The sequence below is a fragment of the Bos grunniens genome, chromosome 27 (genome assembly GCF_055505025.1).
Source record: "Bos grunniens cultivar Pamir isolate PY7600 chromosome 27, Bosgru_T2T1.0, whole genome shotgun sequence".
Classification (NCBI taxonomy): domain Eukaryota; kingdom Metazoa; phylum Chordata; class Mammalia; order Artiodactyla; family Bovidae; genus Bos; species Bos grunniens.
Genome location: NC_141191.1, coordinates 35120962 through 35146604, shown reverse-complemented (window position 1 = coordinate 35146604; position 25643 = coordinate 35120962). Strand labels below are relative to the sequence as shown.

The 25643-nt window shown below is 39.5% G+C and overlaps 1 protein-coding gene across 7 annotated transcripts in view; it reads left to right on the top strand.

Moving 5' to 3' along the window:
* Positions 1–25643, top strand: part of NSD3 (nuclear receptor binding SET domain protein 3) — a 97931-nt gene that overhangs the window by 60055 nt on the left and 12233 nt on the right. For 3 of the 7 annotated variants that reach the window (XM_086380236.1, XM_086380234.1, XM_086380235.1), the window contains exons 9-16: positions 1826–1871; positions 4865–4995; positions 5602–5730; positions 6542–6668; positions 12469–12666; positions 13375–13548; positions 17664–17810; positions 21029–21185. In XM_086380236.1, the coding sequence (XP_086236362.1) occupies positions 1826–1871; positions 4865–4995; positions 5602–5730; positions 6542–6668; positions 12469–12666; positions 13375–13548; positions 17664–17810; positions 21029–21185 (1109 nt within the window). Of the gene's footprint in view, positions 1–1825; positions 1872–2781; positions 4455–4864; positions 4996–5601; positions 5731–6541; positions 6669–12468; positions 12667–13374; positions 13549–17663; positions 17811–21028; positions 21186–21762; positions 21926–25643 lie in introns of those variants that run through there. The other 4 variants (XM_086380238.1, XM_086380237.1, XM_086380239.1 and 1 more) reach the window with 3 other exon arrangements.

The window sequence follows — 25643 nt, the reverse complement described above, 5'->3', positions numbered from 1 at the left end:
TTTTGGAATGTTGTTTTCCCAGTAGAATGACACTCACCTGTTATTGGGTTATCAGATACACACTATTTAAAAAGGGAGGGGCATGTTGACTGAAGGGTATTAAGCCAGTGTAATCATTGTAGTAATAGGCATACTAAGTTACATTTTCAAAGAAATTTTTAGAAACCATTACTCCTTTAACTTAAGCTCACAGTCAGAATTTCTCTTCATTGTTTAAAAAGATATTCATTTTTACAGACCAGACGGCTGCTATTAAACAAAAAGAATTGTGAATAGTATTAGTTCCAATAAGCTTTCTATTTTTAAAACCACTCAAATACATTTAGAAGAATGTGGAGTTTTCTATTTAAATGACTTCCTTCAGAATTTTAAACTTCCAAACTTGAGGTGATTTTGTGGGTGCGTCATGGTATCAGCAAGCATGTAAAACAATTTTTTCAGAAATAGTTTAATACAAATTTAAATAGTATACTAATCTGATGTTCTTTTATCATCATTAGCTTTCATACTTAGGAAATTATATTCCAATAAATCTTTCTAAGCTCTTGCAGGTCTACAGTATTCCTTACCAAAATGAAGTTGCGACTTTGCCAGCTGGTTCTCCAGTTCAGTCTGTGACCAGCCAGACTAAAATTAATAAGGAGAATGAGTACCAAAACCGGGACAGATTGTTAATGCACTGTGTTTAGTTAGTAGCAGAACAATACCAGTGATTATTCAGAAGATTTTATATTTGTATCGCCAATTGTATCTTGTAAAAGCTCTTCTGTTGTATGCTTTTTTCTACCTGTTGTAAAAAATAAAAAATAAAAATTTTTTTAAAAAAGCTTAAAATAATCCTTAAATATTTACAAACTGTGTTGCAACATGCATATTTCACCACATCTCAAAGAAAACTAAAATTCAGTTTGTAGCTTAAGCAGGAACTCCTCCAAAGAGCATCCTTCCTTCAATTCCAATGGTTCAGCCCTCCAGTTACCACGCATTTTACATATCCTTTGGCAGAGTAACTTCTGATCTTGCTGTCCTAATGTAGGATCAAGACATTGTTCATAAGACACTCAAGAAAGCGCTTTTGCAATGTCGCAAATTTAAGTTTGTACTAGCAGCAGAAGTATTGAGCTTCCAGCTGTATGGAGCCCATAGCACTCTCTACAGAGAGAGTCCTGGTCCCCAGCAACTGAGATGCCAGTGCAGGTGCGGAGGGTCTTTAAAGTGGTTGTGAGTTGCATTAACCTGAGTATCATAGTGGGACTTCCCTGGTGGCTCAGACGGTAAAGCCTCTGTCTACAATGCGGGAGACCCAGGTTTGAGTCCTGGGTTGGGAAGATCCCCTGGAGAAGGAAATGGCAATCCACTCCAGTACTATTGCCTGGAAAATCCCATGGACAGAGGAGCCTATCATAGTAAGTAAAAGAGGAGTATCATAGTAAGTAAAAAATTACCCTAAACCTCTTTGGGGTGGGTGGAGCTTACAGCAACCCTGGGGCTGCTTGTACAAACAACCCCTCTCCTGCCTCCCAGATGCAGAGGAAAGCATCTGGGTTGTCTTCAGGCACCGAGGAAGCAGTGGGAGAGGGCTGCCCGAGCGCATGTGGCTGAGTGTGGTCCCTTGGCGCCCAGCACAGGCAGCTCGGACTGAAACCCTCCCTGACCCTGAGACAGCTTTACCCAGAAAACGGGACCATGTCCAGATTTCAGATACATTCATTGCTCATCATGACTTAAATTGATGGCCATATTATTCCCCCCACCCCCACTCTGTTAATTTAGCAGAAGGAAAGAAAAATTCCCTACTCATGCTGTATTTTTCTGTCCAAAACAGGTTGAAACAGTTCCTCAGGCTACAGTGAAGACTGGATTACAAAAAGGTGAGTTATTTATAATGTTGCTCTGCATTTTCCTCAATTAAAACCAATTTTAAAGAATTCTTCGTACTTCATGTATTTTTGTGTGTCTCTGTAAATCATTGTTGTCGCTCTTGAGTCAATGATTTGTGTGAAACTGAAGCATTCCCCTGTGTTTGTGTGTGTGTGCGTGTGCGCGCGCCTGCCTGCGTGTGTGTCTCTTAGAGTTGATCTTACTCTGTGCCTCCATGTGAAAAGTCTTGTTCGTTTTGGTAAATTGGAGAACACCACGTAGGCTTAATACCTGTTTCCAGCTTTTCTCCTTAAGATTCTGGGGTTTCACTGGTTTATAAACTAGGGATGTGACGAATCCACTTTTTTGGTATCGACTGAATACCGAATAGTAGCTATGGCAATGGTTGGCAAACCTGGACAATGACAAATCAGACGAGACCACCTGATTGAAAAAAAAAAAACTTGCCACGTTTATTTTTTACAGTGCTGTAAAATCTTTTTTTTTGTAAATTAAAATGATTCATAGCCTACTTATGGCCATTATTTGCTGATCTTATGCAGAATCTATTTGAGATATGCACAAAGTTTAAGAAACCTTAAACTTAAGTCTGTACTTTCTGTGTGCAATTTGACTGCAGTACAAACTCCATAGCATTGATTCGTGCGTTTTTTGGTGAGATCAGACTGTATTTAATGCCTGTAGTTTACTCTGGGCAAATTGCATTATTAAAAAAAAAAAAAAACACCAGCCTCTCTGCATTCTCGGGGAGAAGTCTGCAGCGATGGTCTCCGTGGAGATCCTCAGCAGAACTGAACAGCCTCTCGGAGGGAACACTGCTTGGCGGAGCTCCAAGAAAAGACATCGCGATCGCTGCGAGATTAGGAGGCCTGATTGCGTTGTGTTTCCACCATTCCACAGGGTCGGCGGACCGGGGCGTGCAGGGCTCTGTCAGATTCAGTGACAGCTCCGTCTCCGCAGCGATTGAGGAAACTGTGGACTGAGATTCCTGTACAATTTCATCCCAGAAACTCCAGACTTGTAGTCTCCATGCAAGATTTCTTTGTCGGCGGCTCGATAAAACAGTTTCTTTGTTTTCGATTTTGATTTTGCCAATCATCACTATTGGCGTTTTCCTGCCTGGTTTCTTCTTCAAGACTCTGAACAATTGCTTTAACATTCAAATGATTTTTTTTTTTTTTTGGTCTGAGCTGGATGGGTACAGCTTAAATCATGGGTCCAGCCTAAAAAAACCATCGTTTAACTTACACTGATCAATTTCAACATGGACTGTTTTTGGGGTTTTTTTTTTGTTTTTTGTTTTTTTCGGTTTTACGTTTTTAAATAAAGCATCATTAATGCACATCGCAGGGTTTTGCCAAACAGCCCAAACTGTATACATTACAATCATTAAAAGCTCTTATTTTTTTTAACATTAGTGCCGTTATCATGGAGAACAGCGTGGTGGCTGCCTGTGGGCAGTCTGTCCTTTTTCTAGCATTTTCAGAAACTCATCGGAAATGGCGGTACCTGTGTTTCCCTCCGAAAGCCTCTCAGTACAGCACTCCTGTTCCTCTGTTAAAACTCCTTGTTAATCCAGTGATCTTTTAGGCCAAGGAAATATGTTGTGGTGGTGTTCTGGGTCCATACACCAACAATGAAGGAGATAGATGTGTGTACTTGTGGTTTTTTTTTAAATCAGCGTTAACACGGGCAGGCACCCTCACTTTATAGATGTAAGGAAACCCTCAGTTGAAAACCTTGTAGGATGGGATGTGATGACGAGGTTCCGGTTAACCTGAGCAGTCTCACGAGGTCCACATCCTCCACCACAGACCGTGGCCACACACCAAGTACTGCTCCCTGCCCAGCCTTTGCGGATCGTCACGGCCCTCAGGAGACCTGTTCCTCCTGGGTCTCTTCTGGACTGCACACCTCCACCATAGCTTGCTGGGCTGATCTAAGATGTCTGTCTGTTGTATGGAAATTTTGGGGGAAAAAAAAAAATGTCCCAAACACAAAACTGTGGGTTGAAATATTAAGCGTCTCCTTGATTCCTTTGGTATCCACCGTGGCTGATCCACACGTTCCACCGTGGCTGTTTCTGTATAGCCTATTCTGCATTAGCCTGAGAGATTGTTGCTTTGTAACTTTTTGCACTATTGTTTTGGCCGGATTTGTATTACACACAGTTTTAAAAAAAAAAAATTCCACACTATTCTCTGCCTTTTTTTTTTTTTTTCATACTTATTCCTTCCCGCACCAATTCCACACAGAGGCCTCTCATCCAGCTGTTCGTGATTTGGCTGCACTTGAACATTGATTGTCTGTTTACAGCCCTCAGCACTGTGTTGCCTAGATGGCATGACGTATGTCGCGGTGCTGCAGCACTTGTAATGGTCACAGTAACTGCCCTTCACCGAGGAAGTCTCAGATGAACAATTGTGAACATCCAGGATTTATCTGGGGTGGGGGGCAATAATCATCTGAAATGCAAAATTTGGGGGAAAATGGCACTATCCGTGTACGAATCGAATACAAATCAAAGATTTGTCACATCCCTAATAAAAAACAAGAAGGAGGTGTCTCTGCAACCGTATTTGTAAGCTGCACAGTGTGTTGGGTTTTATGTCTTCCCTCCCCCTGCCCCGCCAAATTGAACTGCTCTTTGCATTGCTCCAAATCGATCCGCTGTCCTGCAGTTCTCACCGAGATGGTGTTTAGGTCGGAACTTGGGCTCTGTGCCAGAAAATAGCTTTAGTGCAGGAGCTCGGAATTAAATGTTTTCAAAGAGCGGTTGTAAATTACATCACTCACCATCAGGAAGGTCAGAAGCTTATGAAGTTTTGACTCGTGACTTCAGTGTTACAAAGAGAGCTATGCTTTTTTTTTTTTCTCACACTACAGATGAGTTTGGGGAAAGAAAATATTCTCCCACAAGAAAAAATTAAAACAACAAATGTTAAGCACTATTTTAGGATTAATTTCGGTGTGTTGTATTAAGGTGCCAGCGAGATTTCAGATTCCTGTAAACCTCTAAAGAAAAGGAGCCGCGCCTCAACCGACGTAGAAATGGCTGGTTCCACGTACAGAGACACGTCTGACTCCGATTCCAGAGGGCTGAGTGACCTGCAGGTAAGTTTATGTCCCAGAGCCTGGGCGCAGTGCCGTCTTGCTTTGCCAAACCAAGTAACCAAGTAATGCTTTGCCTGGCTCTTTTTTTTTGGCGAGAATGGGGAATTGGGGGAAAAAAAAATACGGGTAGTAAAGAAACCATTTTGGTTATTTCGTAACTTAGGAGTCTCTTAACTTTGCTGATCTCTTACATCAGAGGGCTCCAACCTCCGGGATCTAAGACCTGATGACCCGAGGTGGAGCTGATGTAGTAATAAGAGAAATCAAACGCACAACAAATGTAATGCACTTGAATCATCCCGAAACCAACCCCCCTGCCCCGCACCCCCAGTCCATGGAAAAGTTGTCTTCCATGAAACCTGTCCCTGGTGTCAAAAAGGTTGGGGACTGTGGTTTTACATAACAGAAGCGTAGTTTTTTGTTTTGTTTTGTTTTTCATTTTAACAGTTTCTGTCAAAACAGCAGACATCTGGTATCCAGGGGTTTTAGAAAGAAAGAAGAGGTTGTGGGAAGGTTTATTTGAGCAAGGCTTACTAGGATTTTCACAGCACCTAATTTTGAGGAGATTTTTGTTTTTCTTAAAAGCCTGTTCCGTTTTCCACGCAGGCAGGCTTTGGAAAGCAAGTTGATAGCCCTTCAGCTACTGCAGAGGCAGACGTTTCTGATGTGCAGTCCGTGGATTCCAGTTTGTCACGAAGAGGCACTGGAATGAGCAGGAAGGACACTGTGTGTCAGGTAGGCAAGGGACCTGTCCTGCAGCCTGAAACAGTTGCCGTGACGTCCTGCCAGTAGAACGCTTCTATCCTGTCAGAGAGGGTAGTATATTTCTTTAAAAAAAAAAAATTGTATTCCTTTATTTGGCTTCATTGGGTCTTCCTTACAGTATGTGGGATGTAGTTCCCTAGTTAGGGATCGAACCTAGGCCCCCTGCATGGGGAGCAAGGAGTCTTAGCCCCTGGACCACCAGGGAAGTCCCAGAGAGGATAGTGTCTTTCTGACTTGGAATATTACTTTAAAGCTACAGACCTCAAAGCCACTTCTGGCTCTTTTCTTCCCTTTCGGAGTTGGAATACTTACTATTCACATGGAACTGTGGGTCCTCGCTGGGATGTTGTTGCTTAGTTGCTAAGTCATGTCTGACTCTTTTGCCACCTTGTAGACTATATAGCCCACCAGGCTCCCCTGTCCATGGGATTCTCCAGGCAAGAATACTGGAGTGGGCCCCTTTCTGAAAAATACTGCTTTGTGCAGTGAAGCAAAGTTGAAGTCTGTGGATTCCAAAGAAGGAATCATCAAAGATCGAGTATAACTTTTAAACTTTATACATATTGGGTGCAGGGAAGAGTTTGCTAGTTCAGTGGTTCTCAAAGTGAGGGCGAAGGGCTAGCCGCACAAGCACCATCAGGATACTTACTGCAAATTCTCAGGCCCAACCCAGACCCACTGAATCAGAAACCGTGGACCAGCAAGCTTGTCTTCACAGGCCCTCTAGTGGTCCCGACACCTGATACAGCTTGAGAACTGTTGGTTTTCTGCCTTGTTACAGATCTGTGAAAGCTCTGGTGACTCTCTGATTCCCTGTGAGGGAGAGTGCTGCAAACACTTCCACCTGGAGTGCCTGGGCTTGTCATCACCCCCTGATGGGAAGTTCGTCTGTGTCGAGTGTAAAACTGGTGAGCATCCCTATTCTGGTAGATACGGGCAGCGGGTCAGGGTATGCAGGGCCTCTGTCTCCTCTGAGTGTACAGAGGTTACATCAACCTCTGACTGTGATGGTTACATCACAAACTGTAACCATGGGGAGCTGTATTTTTAGTGGAAAGATGGAGGGGCCAGAAATTGGTTTGGGGGTGGGTGTTACCATTTATTTCTTTTACTCCATATGTAGGCTTCCACCAATCAAAATAATTTATGGAGAAAGAAATAGATAAGTTTTTATTTCTTCTGCGTCATAGCCTCGCTTCTAGGTAAAGTCATGGAAAGCAGGATGTTACCAATAATGTAAGTGAAGAGTCACCTGGTTGTGAGATGGCCTGGTAGTGCTTCTAGGAACCTGTTTGTATGTTTTTGTGGGCTTTATCTCAGTTTTGCTGTGAGGAACTATGAGCCAGTTGGATGTCAAGTATTTATGATATGCTGACCTTACCATTGATACTTTATTATTTTCCTACTCTTTCTCCCCTTTATTTGGATTCTCATAGATACTTATTTTATACTTTTTTACTTGTGTGCCTCCAAAAATCTTTTGTATATTCCAAATTCCATTAGAACAGTAACTTTGTTTTTAACCAAACACTTCCTAAATGCCAGCTGCTCTTAATACTCGGCATTTTATCTTCTTATCTTGTTTGATCCTCATTACATTATGAGATCACTACTATTATTATGTCCATTTTACAGAGTGTGAAACTGAGGTTCAGAGCGTTTGGTTCCCAGCCTTGCCCAGAGTCACAGACGTACAGGGTGAAGCTGGGGTTCTGGCCCAGGAGGCAGAGCTTGACCCCAGAGTCCTTGCTCTTTCCCACTGCCTTCTGCCACCTTGACCCAGTAGACGGGGATCATGTATCATATATCCTGACCACACCCATACACCCTTACTTATATACACAGGCAAAACCTAAGCTACAGAAGGTGTTTTAAAGAAATAACTTATATTTTTCCCTACGTAAGGTATCATTTTATTGATCACATTTAGACTCTGCAGAAGAACTTTTGGACAGTTTGCCAGCTGACAGCCTCAGAGTCAGATCATCTACACATTGTTTTATTTGGCCTTCAGAATGAGTTCTGGACGTGTAAACACACAACAAGCACGTACTCTTGGTTCCCCACCTTCCCTACCATGCCCCTTTTCTGAAACTCTGTCACTGAGTCGTTGATGTGCCTGTAGTTTAAATTAAGCTTTCAAATTTTCAGCCTGTAGTTTAAATTACTGATGGGAAGGACCATGTATCTCAGTATTAAAACACTCTTAGGGCTTCTCTTCTAACTCTAGAATCCAGCAGAAATCTGCCAACAAATGTTAGATGTAATCTAATTTGGTACACATCTGCTAGAAAATTTAAGAAGGAAATTTGCTTTAAAAACAATTTAAGTAAAACAAAGTTAGAGGACTCATACTTCCTGATTTCAGAATTTACTACAAAGCTACAGTAATTAAAACAGTGTAGTACTGGCATAAAGACATAAACCAATGAAATAGATTAGGGAGCCCAGAAATAAACTCACATATATGGTCAAATGATTTTTTAACAAGGGTGCAAACACTAGTCAATAGTGTTTTCAATAAATGGTGCTGGGAAAATTGGATCCACATTCATTGAACTTGAACCCTTACCCTATGCCATATATATATGTGTGTGTGTGTGTGTGTGTGTGTGTATATATATATACACATACACATATAAATTCAAAGTGATCAAAGACCAGAACATAAGAGCTAAAAGTATAAAACTCATAGGTGAAAATACCAGAAATAAATAAATAATCCAATTCAAAATTGAGCAGACATTTCTCCAAAGTAATAACACAAATGGCCGGTAAGACATGAGAAAATGTTCATTTTCATTACAAACATCATTAGTAATTCAGGAAATGCAAAAGTAACTTTTTTAAATTGCTTTTGATACATTTTTTTATCACATGAAAATCAGTTGGATACCAATGTGGTACACTGCCAACATATTAGGAATATAAACTCAGATTCTTTAGGAAGTTTTTTAATTTGTTTGTTTATCAAAAGATAAACAAACACATTATATGTAAAAAGTATCACAGGATACATGCCTGATAAGTTCTTATACTTCCACTTTCTATTGTTTAAGACAAATGTGACTTCTGGATAGAAAACATTTTCATTGGCCCTTTTGAATAAAATGTGTAACAGGCAGTTTTACTTGTTACTTTCTTATTCTAAGAAGACCATAGTTTTAGGAAGACCATGTCCTACTGGGACTTCCCTGGTAGCTTAGTTGGTAAAGAATCCACCTGCAATGCATGAGACCCAATTTGATTCCTGGGTCAAGAAAATCCCCTGGAGAAGGGATAGGCTACTCCAATATTCTTGGGCTTCCGTTGTAGCTCAGCTGGTAAAGAATCTGCCTGCAAAGTGGGAGACCTAGATTTGATTCCTGAGTTGGGAAGATCCCCTGGAGAAGGGAAAGGCTACCCCCTCCAGTATTCTGGCCCGGAGAATTCCATGGACTGTATAGGCCATGGGGTCGCAAAGAGTCGGACATGACTGAGTGACTTTCCCATGCCCTAGTGAGGAGGGAGAGCAGTGGAATCATCCCCATGCTAGAGCCTTAAGCCTGAGTCTTACAGGGATTTATAGCTCAGCTCTGTTAGTGTAATGGCACTGCTCGTTACAACAATTTTCGTTTATATTAGACTTACTTTGATCATTATGAAAGCCTATTTCATTTTTACATGGAGCAGTTTATGCATTAGATACAGCCAAACCTTTTTAAACTTTAAAATAATTTTCTTTTAATTTTTTACATTTATAAAAGTTATTTTAAAAACAATAGTATTTCTTTCTTATCTATCCATATGTTAAAATATAATTTGAAATCATATATATGCAATGGGACAACAGCAACCAAAAAAAACCCTACTGTTCTTTATTTCTGTAATAAAAACAATTTTTAAAAAAATTTGAACATCACTGTTTGTAAGTACTAATTTTGAAGAATTTTTGTAATTCACCCAATTTAACACTGCTGTATTTTATTTCTGCAACAAAGCCAGTTAAAAACAACAACAAATATTTGAACATCACAGTTATAAGTACTGATTTTAAAGGATCTTTATGACTTAGTCAAATTGTAATGGTTAGCTACTTCCAAAACCGCATCTAACTTTCTGTAAAAAATCAAAACAAAAAACTATTCCTTGTACATTTTTTTCCTTCAGAATTTTTATAGCATCATAAGAAAAATGAGCAAAAGACTTGAACACTTCCCAAAAGATGAATCCAAATAAATAGCCACTTAGAATTTCCATATGTCACAAGACACAAAATGAAAACGCCAGTCCTGATTTTAAAAGGCAGATAACAACAGCTTTCGGTTGTTTGCAGTTACAAACAGTACTTCAGCCAATACCCTTCTACATGTACAGGCCTTCTCTAACGCAGACAGCAAGTAGAATGTCTAGGCCACAGAAAGTGGATGTCTCCTTTCAGAATGGACACTGCTCTGCTGCCTTCTGAGCTAGTTCTTTCCAGCTTAACTCCCACCAGCAATGCATGAGTGCCGTTTCACCACACCCTGATCACAGCCAGCACTATCAAACTCTACATTTTTTTCCTATTTGATGAATTTTTCCAATGTTACTTGTGGTTTTAATTAGCATTTATCTGATTACTAGTAAAGTTGAGCATTTTGGCATATGTTTATTGGCTGTCTGTCTTTTTTGCTTTCTGTAAATTGCCTGTTCATACCCTTTGCCCACTTTTATATTAGGCCATTTCTACATTGATTTATAGTTCTTTATATCGGTTCAGTTGCTAAGTCATGTCAGACTCTCGTGACCCCATGGACCGTAGCCCACTAGGCTCCTCTGACCATGGGATTTCCCAGGCAAGAATACTGGAGTGGTGTGCCATTTCCTTCTTCAGGGGATCTTCCTGATGGAAGGGTCGAACCCCATGTCTCCTGCATTGCAGGTGAATTCTTTACTGCCGAGCCACCAGGGAAACTCATAAGTCTTGTGATCTTTGCTTATATATGTTACATATATTTTCCCCATGATTCTTCTTTATTTTGTATTGATTGATGATTGGCTAATACATGAATGCTAAGTTGCTTCAGTTGTGTCGACTCTTTGTGACCCTATGGACTGAGCCCTCCAGGCTTCTCTGTCCATTAGATTCTCCAGGCAAGAATACTGGTGTGGGTTGCCATTTCCTCCTCCAGGGGATCTTCCTGACCCAGGGATCAAACCCGAGTCTCTTATGTCTCCTGCATTGGCAGGCAGGTTCCTTACCCCTAGTGCCATCTGGGAAGCCCGATTGATTGGTTACAGCATAGTTGATTTATATTAGTTTCAGGTGGAAACCATAATGATTCAATATTTTCATAGAATATACTTCTTTTAAAGTTATAAATTATTAGCTATATTTCCTGTGCTGTACAATATATCCTTGCATCTTACCTATTTTATTGTACATAGTAGTTTGTACCTTTTAATCACCTACGCTTATCTTGCCCCTTTTCACCACTCCTCTTCCCACGGTAACCATTAGTTTGTTCTGTTTCTGTGAGACTGTTGTTATATTCATTCATTTGATTTTTAGATTCTACATATAAGTGATAATATCACATATGAACTCTTTATATAACAAAACATAATCCTTTGTCATCCTTGTTGCATTTATTTTTCTACATCTGTTTGTTTTTCACTTGTTCCCATTTTTTGTGGTTTTTTTTCTTCCCCATTCTAATTGTTTCTATCTCAAAATGTTTGGCAGATTGACCAGTGGAGCCATCTGAGCTTCAAAGTTTCTGTATTGGTTTCTAATTGTAGTTTCAATTTCCTAAATAGTTTATAGAACTATCATATTTTCTATTTATTTTTGTGCCAGTGTTAATAAGTTCTGTTTTTCTAGGAATCTATTCATCCAAATTTTCAAATTTATGCAAAAAGGTAGTGACATCCTCCTATTTGTTTAAACATTTGTAGGATTTGTAGTGATGAATCATTTTGCATTTCTGATATTCTTAATATTGCTGCTTTTTCTCCATTTTTTTATTAGTTACTTGTTGCCAGGGATATCAGTTCTTTTTCAAAGAACCGAGTTTCAGTTTTGTTAGTTCTTCCCAGTACCTATTGACTTCACCCCCTTCTTGGAGAGTGCATTCACTGGTGCAGAATTCTGGCTTGGTAACAGTTTTCTTTCAGCCCTTAGTGATAGCATCCCCTGGCTTCCAGCTTTCTCTTTCCATCAGCTTTCAGTCTTGTATCTCTGAAGGGGATTTTAATATTTTCTCTTTGTCCTTGATTTTCTGCAGTTTTAATAAGACATCTAGCCATAACTTTCTGTTTTTATTAGGATCATGAGTTTTCATTTTATGTCTGATCTACAAATGGAAATTGTGATTATCTGATGACATCTGTCTTCACTGGTTATTTGTTTATTCTCAGTTGGGAAGACCTTGCCACTCTCAGGTGTTGAAAAATTCTGCTCTAGGTTTTCTATGGACTCTATTTTAGTGTAAAGTGAGAAATGGGGATCTGAATTGCTTTTAGTGCTGTATCTTCAAATGGATGATCAATTATTGTAGAAAGTCAATTATTCTAGCAAGTTTTATTGTCATATTTTAACTATTTGTATATTAAAATCTTTTTGTATATTAAAATCTTACACATAGTAGTAGAATCTGTGGAGGGAGGAGTTAGCTCTCTGATACCAGTAGCTGCTTCTGTTTAATCCAGATTTTATTTAAACTGTGTTCCTCACCAATTTTGCAGGACAGCACCCGTGTTTTTCATGTAAAGTGTCTGGTGCGGATGTGAAGCGTTGCTCTGTCAGTGCTTGTGGGAAATTTTACCATGAAGCCTGTGTCCGCAAATTCCCCACTGCCATCTTTGAATCAAAAGGCTTCCGCTGTCCCCAGCACTGCTGTTCCGCCTGCTCTATGGAGAAAGATATCCACAAAGCAAGTAAAGGTAAAACAAAGCTAACGAAGGGGACAGCGTTTGGGGTTGTTTTAAGTGCAATGGCAAACAGTAAGCACATTATTATAAAGAACATTGGGCATCCTCCCTTTGTTTATCTGTAGCTATTGCAGCTGGGCCACAGTAGATAGTAAAGTAAGTGGTAAATAGATAGTAAAATAAAATAAGTAAAATAAGATAGTAAAAAACACAGTCGTATCTGACTCTCTGTGACCCCAGGGACTGTAGCCCACCAGGCTCCTCTGTCCATGGAGTTATCCTGGCAAGAATACTGGAGTGGGTTGCCATTTCCTTCTCCAGGGGATCTTCCCAACCCAGGGATCAAACCCGTGTCTCCTGCATTGGCAGGAGGATTCTTGACCACTGAACCACCAGGATAGCCCTAAGATAAGTGGATTCTAGGTTCTAATCCAGACCTTGAGAAGAAAATTCCATATGTTCAAAATTACCCCTGGAAATTTCTTCAACAGGTGCCATACTGACAACCACCATTTCTCCAGCACTGGAGCAGACACAGATTTTTTGAGTGACCTCTAGATGGGCACTACATTTAGGGACCATACAGCATAGAAATGGCAGAGCCAAACTAGTGAGATTTTCATTCTACTATAACCAGCATCATCCTGGGTCCCCAAAGATCTCCCTTTGTGTCAGCAGATGCCTTGTGACCCAGGGTCCTCCCTGACCATCTTCCAATAGGTCGCATGGTGAGATGTCTGCGGTGCCCAGTCGCCTACCACTCCGTAGATGCTTGCATTGCCGCCGGCAGCACCCTCGTGTCTTCCTGCGTTCTCATCTGCAGTAATCATTCCACACGGAGCAGTGGCTCTTCGTCTGCTGTAAATGTAGGCTTTTGTTTCGTTTGCGCCAGAGGTGAGTCTCAGTCCTTTCTCTTCGGGTCTTTCTGGGTTCGTTGGTATATTTCCCCATTAAAAACAAGTTCCAGGAATACCCCTAAGAGAGATGAACACTTCCAGCAACCAGTCCCTTTTGTTACATTAGATACTCAGACTGTTAGAATATTAATCCTTCCATAAATTAAGCTAAATTCTGCTTAATTTCTTAGTAACTTAGAATTAAAGATGAGTCTTCAGTGTTCCTATTTGGAGCGTCAAAAGATTGCAGTTGACCCTTGAACCACATGGGTTTGAACTACCTGCACCCACTTGTGTACACTGTTTTCTCAGTGTGTACTCTAAGACTTCGATCCAGTGTTGGTGGAATCCGCAGATGCGGGAGAGAGACGACTGTAAAGTTACAAAGGATTCTGACTGCGATTCTGACTGTTTAAGGGTCAACTCTCTTCACTTTTCCAAACAATTCTTCTGTTTGAAATAGAATCTTCTCATGTCATATTATGTAATCCAGAGTTTTCAACTAATTTAGATTTCACTTGCAAGGCAAGAAGAGCACATTTATTTTTCAATTATTTATGTTGTATTTTATCATGTTTTGGTCTGGCATCGAGGGAGGCCTAATGGGATACAGCCAAGGCAACATATGGGGTGTATTACTTAAGAGCCTGCAGTGCAGGCTTTCTTACTTGCCAGCTGTTGATATTTAAGTCTGCCAAGAGATTGATCAATTAAAAACAATATTGTGTCCCTGAGGGTGTCAGTGAACTTGAGTTCGTGATAAATCTACAGTAGAATTTCTTTAGTTGAATATGATACGGAGTATTCAGCTTTACAGAATGTCTCAGCTATATTATAATAAAAACAATGTTTAGTGTAATATAAAGTGTAAGCATTTTAGAAATCAATTAATATCCCCAAACACAGTTTGTTGGGATTTTTTTGTCATAAATGCTGTTTTCTAAACTTCCCTTAGTGTGAAATTCTTGAAAGGATTCTATGGCATGTCAGGCCTATTAGATTATACTTAGCCCATATTGCGGAGAAGGCAATGGCACCCCACTCCAGTACTCTTGCCTGGAAAATCCCATGGACAGAGGAGCCTGGTAGGCTGCAGTCCATGGGGTCGAGAAGAGTCAGACACGACTGAGCAACTTCACTTTCACTTTTCACTTTGATGCATTGGAGAAGGAAATGGCAACCAACTCCAGTGTTCTTGCCTGGAGAATCCCAGGGACAGGGGAGCCTGGTGGGCTGCTGTCTATGGGGTCGCACAGAGTCGGACACGACTGAAGCGACTTAGCAGCAGCAGGAGCCCATATTGAAAAAGAAGTTTGAGATCTTGTTTTCTTTTTTTAAAGAATTTTTTATTGGAGTATTGTTGCCTTACCACGTTGTGTCAGTTTCTGCTGTACAGCAAAGTGAATCAGCTCTATATTTACATATATCCTAACCCTTTGTTTGGATTTCCTTCCCATTTAGGTCACCACAGAGCATTGAGTAGAGTTCCCTGTGCTGTACGGGAGGTTCTCATTAGTTATCTACTTTATACATAGTGGTTGTGTTTTGTTTTGTTTTAGGAGACAGTTCTTTCAATTTGGTAAAAGTACTATAAAATATTTTTAATAGAATTTAGCTAGTGTGATAGATCTTGAGTTGTTTTACTTTTGTAACTCTCATTTAAAAAAAAAAAAAAAGGACCAGAGGAGGTGGACAATAAAGGATTAAGTAACTGGTAGTCCTTGTAGCAGCCAGCTGAGTCAGTGTACACATTGCTTTGAGCTGGCCTGTTTGGCAAGCATGTGGGGTGGCCGCTGTCAGAGAGAAGTGCTGGGTAGAACAGTGAGGGCAGCTGTATTCTGCCCTGAAGGCTGGACGGCACAGGGAGGAGAAGATTGGACGTGTCTCATGCCACATTGCATTAGCCAAAGAAAATGTCAGCATGTGCCTTGTCCCTCTCCCCCTTCCTAAGAAAGGCATGACAGGGTGAAAAAGCTGAATGACTAGCTTTAGAGACTTTCAAATAGATGAGTATCAGTGATAACATAAAGTCTCTGTTGCTTTGTAAATAGTACTTTTACTCACTTTCACTTGGAGTGATGGGGGTGGTGTGTGTGTGTATGTGTAACTGAGCCAACATTTTATTAATAAATATCAAGTTTAAAACTATCGTGTTGGCTTACTCGAGAGTACATTCTGAATCAAGTACCATCAGTAAGTATATCAACCAATATTTGTTTTTGCTCTATTTCATTCAATGATTGGGTGACCTTTAAAGCAGGTGTTTTTTTTATTTAAGTAAGGTAGAAAATGACCCCTTGTCAAGGAACCTAGTTTTAGAGCAAATTCTAACCGTTTTAACTTTCATGCCTTGATTAAAAGCTTGACATAATGGAAACTCCATGTTTTAACAACAGGATCACATTTGGATTTTATCAATTTAGCAGTTATTCTGCAAGATTTGCTGTACTGAAATGCCTTTTTAAGAACAAGATTATTTAATTCCCAAATACTCTAACTGCAGCTTTGCACAGTAAACAGAAACGTTCATTTTCTTTTCCAGCATTTTACAGAAAATTATTCTAAATAGATCAGATGCTAGGATTTGAGAAGGGCTTAAAAGTTCTCCAGAAGTAAATGATATGTGTTCCTTTATCAGTTTTTATAGAGGGTCTCCTTTTTTAAGGGGATCTATTGTAATAAATCCACACTTATTAAAAGGGATACTTCAGTCCTTTATGTTTTGGCGTTAGGAAACTTAGCTTGTGTTGCAGTTGTTTCTCCCTCTGCACAGAGGATTTTTGTCTTAGTTCTTGGTTATTGGTTGTTTAAAATCATTAAGCTAATTCTTAAAGTCTGAAATATCTGGAAATATTTTTGGAAATGCTTCAGTGTTTAGAGGAACAACCCACCTCCCCTGCCCCTCATGGTGTCATAGGTGCCATTTCAGTGCAGTAGAGATTCTTCTGCATTCCCTTTCATCTGGAGGGTGCTGTAAAATAAAAGTTACTTAACATTCTAAGTTGTTCTTCCCTATTTAAAAGCCACTGTACCACTTTTCTCTATTAAATGTATAAAATTCATTCAACATTATATAACCTTTATTCAAAGATTCTTCTGTATTACCAATTAGCAATTTCAAGTTCCATTCACATGAGAGATATTTCCTGAATCTGTCTCAGTGTCGAGCAGCACCAAATGAAGATAACATCCACCAAAAATAATAAATGGTCACCCCTTTAGAAACAAAACTCTTCCCTCTTCTCAAAAAGATCTCTGCGAAGCTGCTGTCATGATTTGTACTGTAAAGTCTTAGATTGTTATAAACTGACCGGTAACCACAAACAGAAAGTTTCCCTGGTCCTGCAGGTCCCTCAGCCACAGGATGGACTGAACTCGGGGCAGGAGGAGGAGGGAGTGGGGAGAGGTGTGTGCTACAGGTGGGTTAGAGCAGATGGTGTTTCCTCCAATAGGACAGCTGTATTAGTGGATTGAAAGGACATTTTTATAAACCCTTAAGTTGGTTATTATCCTAGCAGGACAAAATTTTAAAGATTTGCAGTACCTCAGTGAAGTTCAGCAACTCACAGCATCTTTAAAATCATGTATCATACTGATAAGAGGAAAGCTTCATTGTCTGACTGAGAAAGCTGGAATTTGAGGGTATCTAAAGATCTTAGCAGAGAGGAAGAGAGGCCCAAGTCTGCTGTTCAATGCTGTTTGATGTATTGAAGGTGACCAGTGTCTCTACTGTGTCATGTAGACAGTTCTTATTTCCACTATTAAGTGATACGTCATTTTGTTCTTTGGGTTGTCATCATAGTCCTTCTAAACATTGAGGAACATAGCTCTGTTTTCCAGAGTGGGTTTTCAGAATGACATCAAACACAGTTTAATCCTCAAATTCGAGTCTTTTTTCTGGGTGTGTAGATTTCTGTGTAGAGATAAGGCACTGAGTAGCCTAAACTCCCTTTACTAACTGTAGAAAGCTTTTTCTGTCAGATCTTTCTTTTTCTTCATATTCTTTTTCCCCCACCTTGAAGCACAGCTACATAGTAGGTGTTGGTTTATTTTTCCTCATGGAATCATGGGTAGTTTCATTGCAGCTCACATCTTTCTGTTTGTCTCGTATAGGGCTGATAGTGCAGGACCATTCAGACCCCATGTTCAGTTCCTATGCCTATAAGTCCCACTACCTACTGAACGAATCAAATCGTGCAGAGTTGATGAAATTACCTATGATTCCTTCTTCGTCAGCTTCCAAAAAGAAATGTGAGAAAGGTAATAATCAAAATAGTTTATCTCTTACTTTTATTTTTGCATTTCCTATTTTTTTTCTCTTTAAATGAAGGGGGAAAATGTATGCCTGTCAAGCACCATCTGTTGCTTTCAGTAAATTCTACCTTGGTGGCTGTGACTGTCTTCATATGGCTGCAAAATTATTAAAAAGGGCTTAAAATAATTCTGCTATTACAAATTTTTACTTACACTTCTTGAATAAATTTTCACACATTCCATATATCTGTAGTTATTAAAATTGAAAGACTAGGATTCTGCTTAATATAGAAATGTATTCTGAGACCTCTTTCTCTTTTGCCTGAACTACCATTCATGTTAGAATAGAAGAGACAGGATGTAATTTGTTACTAACTTTCAACTAAATAACAAGATAGGTTATTAAACAGAAGGGAACAAAGATAGCTGACACTTAAAATTTTGACTCTGGAATACATTCTGTCATTTTGTTTCTTAAATGTTTGCTATGAAACCTAATTGCCCTTCTCTCAGGAGACATTGGTGGGCAGCTGGGAGAATGCACAAATACTGGAGCTTGAAAGGCAGCCCAGCAGAACTGAAGAATAACTTATGGATAATTTATACACAGAGAACAAAGAGCTAAATGTATATCTTTATATTCTCCCAGTTAATTTAGTCTATGGAAGAAAAATCTTGTGTTTTGCCTTACAGAGCCTACGTGTAATGCAGGGGGGGGAAAGTATTTTAACAATAATGTATTATTGGGGGAGTTATTATTCTAGAGGGTAAGATAAATAACCTAGAAGGTGAAGGCCTTTTCCGGTATACATTTCCGTTATGATCTGGGGCCAGGCTCAGAATCTTTAAAGAAAATTTAATTCATTTTTTTTCTTTCTTTGTGTTGCCTGCTGCTGATGTATGTTTGCTGTTTGTCAGACATCTGAAGTAGCGACCCATGACTAAAGGAAAGTATAACTAAGCAAGTTGGTTAGAACCCATGGAGAAGGAGGCTGAGAGACTATTGACTTTTTTGTCTATTTTCCATTGAAGTCACAGTATGGCATCTTACTGGTGATACCACCTGTTTCCAAAAAAAAGATGGACATGGGTCTGACTAATTCCATAGTGCAGTAAAATTAGACTACCCAAGGCATTTTAGGAAATGCCTGATTTCCCTCCTGGCGCCTTTATAAAATTAGACAAATTCAATTGTTGCTTACTTTGTGTTCAGTACTCGGTATTGGCCTTGACATGAATTGAAATTATTTTGAGCCCTCTGTTTGCTTAGCTTGAACCGTTATCTTTCTTCTCTCGCACCCTAAAGCAGTTTTCTTGCATAGCACCAAGGTGGAGTGTTCATATTTTTATTTTTCTATTTCCCTGTGTATTTTTGTCAAAAAATCGTGATGATTTTCACTGATGATTCAGGGTCTGTATTTCCTCTGAAATAAGACTTAAAATTCAGGACTATTCCAATGTTAAAAATGGCCAGCCTGACTTTTCCACGTCAACCCAAAGAATCACATGTCCTCAAAGCTATTTGCAAAGACCGCTCTCCCTACTGGTCATTTCTTTCTGATGGAAAAATGAATTATTTCATTTTATTTTAAACTTACAGAAGAATTCCCTACCTAGGCTGAGACCACTCAGGCAGCTAATCTCTAGGTTGGAGAATTGAAACAATTAATCCACATTGAGATCTTCAGACAAAGGGGAAAATCCAAATGATGGAAGTAAAAGCTTTTAAGCAGAGGAAATATAGTAATTTAATTCATCACTGATTGTACATGGATTTTCTTTTTGTTTTTATGTTAATTAGTTAGAAGTTTGAAAGTCTACAGGAAGACAAGATTTTCTGGAAAATTGATAGCAAACACTCAAAAGGTTGGAGCATATAATTTGATAAAGTTGTATAGTGGGCTCTTAACCTTTTGCTTACAAGACTTTAAATCTCAGTACACTCATGGGTTATAGACTTGGTTTTCCAATGAAAAAGTGATTTTTTTTTTTTTTTACAGTAAATGTCTTTATTGTATTTCATCTTCAGTGATTAACATTCTTCTCTGTCACTTGTTGAAATACCTAATCTCCCCTCAAATTTCTTTAATTTTTTGCATTTAAAAATAATATTGTTTCATTTGCTGCACCTGTTTTTGTCTTAATACAGAGATCATTTTGTTTTTAAAAGGAGAGGATTTTGCTAGGCTACTTAAAGAGATCTCCTTGTATGTTATTCTTGATTCTACCTGATGCTTCTTTCATGCTATAAAGCAGTGGTTCTCGATATGATGTCAGAAAATATTACAAACAAAATTTTGAACTATGTTTAATATTTCAGAAAGTCTAACAGAATCAGCCATTTGTGCAAAATACAGTTGCATGAGTTTCTCTGTATTTGGCTATGATTTTTAACAATTTAATATGATAAGACTAGTTTTGTTACTGGGATCTGAAGCTCCAGTTGGCTATTAGATATTTCTGTAGTTAATTAAAACATAAAAATTATTGTGGCTTTTTAAATGTTTTTTTTGTTTTGGTGGGCTTTTTGGTTGATAAAATATTTGAAAACATGAGTCCATGGGAAAGGGAAAGGGGATCCTTGGTGATGAAAAAGTTGTAAACCACTGCTATATAGCCTGTTTGACTTTCTTTGTCTTTCCTGAAAAGGTAATGATAATGTAATCACAAATTCAAGATCCTTTTGCTTTTTTGTATTCTTACAAGTGAAGAAAAAAGTAGTGGTCAGCCTATTGGCTATTTTCATTCTCGCTAATATTGTTATAAAGGGATTTAGTTAGCTGTGCCACTGGATTAAAATACAAAGCTGACCATTGTTTACTTTCTTAGCTCTCAAGGAGAAAAAAAGAGTACATATTTTTCTGAAAATCTGTTCTCACATCTACTCAAGGCTAAAGATTTTATGCACCTATTTGTCATATGTTAAGAGTCTTAACCCCCAGCTAAACCAATGCCTCATTAGTCCTCATTTCAGAGGGGTGAAGAGTCATATTTTTCCTACTCACAGTTCCTCACATGCTCTGAGTTTCTGGCCATTGAAGCCCTCCCTAGGAAGGACTGAAGTAGCTAAGTCTGTTTATTGTCTTGTATTTTAATCCATCACTATATAACTCAATCCCTTTGTTAATTTCTCTCAATCTGAATCACATTTAACTGAAAAGATAACTTTCTTGTCTCTCTCTTTCCTCTCTTCTTAGTTATTAAGACTGTTTGTTTGTTTCAAGGTGGACGACTGCTCTGCTGCGAGTCGTGTCCAGCCTCCTTCCACCCGGAGTGCCTGAGCATAGAGACGCCCGAAGGCTGCTGGAACTGCAATGATTGCAAGGCTGGCAAGAAGCTGCATTACAAGCAGATTGTTTGGGCCAAATTGGGAAATTACAGGCAAGTTTTTCCAAGGACAAAGAGGAAGTATTCAATCACTGTTGAGTAGTTCACAGTCTGTACAAGCGTGGCCAGGAAACAGGTACAACACACAGCACAGCCACTTCCTCAGAAAAAGAAAGAAAAACATTTTTAGTCTGGGTTTTTAGAAGACTGGGAAGGTTAGTGGTGGTTAGATTCCCCCACACACCCCCCCCTTTTTTTTGGTTGATTGACTTTTGTTTTTAAGTTCTGAAAGTTATTTTATCCTAATGAACTATGGTACTAATAGGATTTGGAATAAAAGGTTTCATATGGATAGTGGGGAAGACTTTTTTCTTTTTGCATTCTAATTAGATTTATGTTCATTCCTGGTTTCTAGTGAAGTTAACAGTTTATATTCTGGCCAAAATAACTCTTTCTGACCCAAAATCTGTTTTATTATAGTTCTAGCTAGAAGCTCTAAACTGTGTGCAAAGAGGGAGCTTTTTAGACTTTAGGGAGAGAGGTATTTCATTAGGAGCCTTTAGTTCTTAAGGGAATGAAGCAAGAAGTATGCATGGGTGCCATTATTTTATTAAATCTTTCTCCTCTTAAGAAGCCTATTTTTGGACCGCCCTTGAGCCGGGGCCTCGGGGCCAGGAAGTCGGACCCCCGAACCTGAGTGGTCGCCATGGCCAAGTACCTGGCCCAGATCATTGTGATGGGCGCGCAGGTGGTGGGCAGGGCCTTTGCCCGGGCCCTGCGGCAGGAGTTTGCAGCCAGCCAAGCAGCGGCGGACGCCCGGGGACGCGCAGGACACCAGTCTGCGGCCGAAAATTTTTCTTTTTTAAAAAAAAAAAAAGAAGCCTATTTTTAACAAATCTTCACGCAAAAGGATAGTGATATGTTTTTAAAATTTTACATTCTACATTTTGAGGTATATGCTTATATTTTACTAAGAAAATGGATGCTATTCAAAAGAACACAGTGAAGTTCTGCTTTTCAGTTAGAATCCTAAATATGTTTCCATAGAATTTCAAACATGCTGTAATTTTTTTAAACAAGAGTTCTGTCATTTTCTCTGTTTTAAATAAACTGCTTGCTTACCTATTTAACCTTAAAAACTTCATTTTTAGCTGATATGAGGGGCATTGAGAAGCTCCCCTCCAACCAATTTTTTTAACAAATGACAGGAAACTTCCATGTTCTTTTTTTTAAAAATGGACACTTTGACTATATAAATAATTTTCCACTTTACAGCAAAAGATATAAATTTTAAAAGGCAAATATCAAACCAGGTGTACTCGTCTACTCTCAGTAAGAAAAGAAAAATACCTTCCTGAAGGAAAAAGGAGCAGAGAAAGAGCCAGTTTGCAGAAGAAGAGCAAGTGGAAAATAAACATGTGAAAAGTGCCCTGCCTCACTAAAAATAAAATGTACATAAAAAAACAAAGTTTATTTTCAATTAACAGGCTGGCAGAGATTTAAGAATACTAATTCTGCAGCTCAGGTGGGCCTGGAGAGACAAGGGCTCCTGCACAAGAAAGGCATCATGTGACAGAGCTGAACTGTGCACCCCTGGACCCCACACTTCCCCTTCAAGGAGTGAATCTAAGGAGAGACACTGGACACGCGGGCAAACTTGTCCTGTAGGGATGCTCATTGCAGTGGTGCTTCTAGGTGCAGAAGCAATCCAGATGGCCAGTCAGTAGGCGATGTGTCAATCCATATTGCAGGATGCCTAGAAGACAGAAGAAGGGTAATGCTCACGGTAACATGGGAAATGGCCTCAGTGTACAGTTAACCTCAGGAAGCACGTTAACTAGTACATAGGTTATCTCTCCGTATACGTATACAACTTGTAAAAATTGGAGCTTGCGATATAATACGTTTGTATTATTACCTGGAAAAAACATCTAACGTTAATAGTCTGAGGCATGAGATTATAAGGAGGAAGCGTATTCAGCTTTTCTGTTACACATTTCTGCGTTGTTTTAATTTTTAAAAGAAACTGCATTTTTTTGTGTGTGTATAAAACTACATTTAATAATTTTAAAGGTATGTCCTTTTTTAATTGAAGTGTAGTTATAGTGTTGTGCTAATTTCTGCTGTTACAGCAGACTGACTCAGTTACATACATACATACATTCTTTTTTATATTCTTTTATGGTTTATCACAGGGGATTGGATATAGTTTCCTGTGCTCTACAGGAAGACCTTGTTGTTTATCCATTCTCTACGTAACAGTTTGCATCTGTTAACCCCAGGCTCCCAGTCCTCCCCTCTCCCTCCATCCCCTTGGCAACCACAGGTCTGCTTTCTCTGGGAGTCTGTCTGTGTTTTGTAGATAAGTTCCTTTGTGCCATGTTTTAGATTCCACATAGAAGTGATGCCGTATGTACTGGTCTTTCTCTGACTTCCTTCACTTAGTATGATAGTCTCTAGATGCGTCCATGCTGCTGCGAGTGGCATTTTTCGTTCTTGTTTATGGCTGAGTCGTGCTCCACTGTGTAGACGCACCGCATCCTCTTTACTCGCTCATCTGTCGGTGGACAACTAGGTTGTTTTGTAAATGCTGCTGCTGTGAACACAGGGTGCGCACGTCTTCTTGAATCCTGGTTTTGTCCAGGTCTGTGTCCAGCAGTGGGGTCGCTGGCTCATGTTGTAGTTCTGTTTTTAGTTTTCTGAGCACCCTCTGTACTGTTCTCCCTAGTAACCATACCAACTACATTCCCAGCAACAGTGGAGGAGGGTTCCCTTTGCCTCACACCCCGACCAGCATTTGTTATTTGCAGACTTTTTAATGATGGTGATTCTGACTGGCACACAGAACTTTTATAATTAAAAATATATATATTTTCCAGGAGGGGATAGATACAGGTTTGACGAATAATAGATAAGATATTCCCGGATAGAAATATCAGAAATAGTAAAAAGGCTTTGTTGTTGTTTAGTCACTAAGTCTCTGACTCTTGCAACACTATGCACTGTAGCCTGCCAGGCTTCTCTGTCCATGGGATTTCCCAGGCAAGAATACTGGAGTCAGTTGCCATTTTCCTCTCCAGGGGTTCTTCCCAACCCAGGATCGTCTCCTGCATCAAGCCCTCATCTCCTGCATTGACAGGTGGATTCTTTATCACTGAGCCACCAGGGAAGCCCCAAGGCCTTCAGATAAATTTCAGAATGTTTCCTTTTTAAAACTTTCTTTTGTCTTTAAAAAAAGTATAATTGACATTATGTTAGTTTCAGGTATACAGTATGATGACTCGACATTTGTGTACATCACAAAACAATCACCACAATAAATCTAGTTAACATCCATCACCATATATAGTTAAAGTTAGGCCCAAAGCAGAGCTTCACAGGCCAGTGACATTTTATCTGCCTGATTTTATGTCCATGGACTAATTCGTAATGTATTTTTTTCAATCAGACCTCTCTGGGCCCCATGAAACTTTCTTTTCAATGACTAGTTATTCTGATGTGAGACTTCCTGGGGGAGACGTGGGCCTGGAACAAGGATGGCAGAAATCATACCCCCGTCTGTCTGAGCCAGTGTGTGTGGTTACCACACGCACCCCACATGTGGCCTTAACACGAATCAGAAATACAACCACTGCCCAGCCTGCTTTGAGAGGAACCAAATACTGATTACACAGAATAGTGTTGTTTTTAGCAATTTGAACACAGGCTTCTACCCACGTTTTAATTAACCCACAGGTGAACATGGGGTGCTTTTAGGTGAAGCATGTTCATCACTTATCTTCCCAATAATGCCATTCATTGTTCATCAAGTAAATGGTTTTATGAGGCATGTGTAAAATGCGACTGAAAAACATTACGTCTGTGTGCACCTACTGTTGGTATCAACGATCGAATGTACTACGGGGACCCCCCTCAGTTCCCGACCTGCCCAGTTGCAGGAAATCTTCCAGCGCACCTCGCAGGTGGCTCCCCCAATGATCACTGTGGACCAGTCATCACGTGAAGCATGGTTTTTTTCAGGCCTGTCCCAAATCCCACATCTATTATGATCTAAGATGAATTAGATTCTGAAATACACACTGATAAAAGCCTAGTACATTTGGCCAGAAAATATTTTATCCTGGTTGACTAGAGAGTCAGAAAATGCTAGTTTGAATGGGAGCAGGCATTCTCCCAAGAGTTTATTCTGATTAGCATCAGTTTATTCTCAAAGGATTCCCTTGACTGCCAGGAATAAACTTCTGTAGTTTGAAAGACAATCTTGGAATTAAGAATGTCACATTTGGAGAAAAACGTGACTTTTCCAGGACTGAAATCTGATTTGGAATATTTTACTGGCCAATTCTAATTCTTAAGTTGTATTGTAGGTTCACTGTTAACGTTATTAGTGTGCTTTATTCTTATGTATACTTTTATAAATATCAAATATTAATATTTAAGGAAGAAATCAGATCGGGTGTTTAGGGCCTAGTTTGTTTAGTCTGTGTTCACCATTTCACGCATTAATTCATT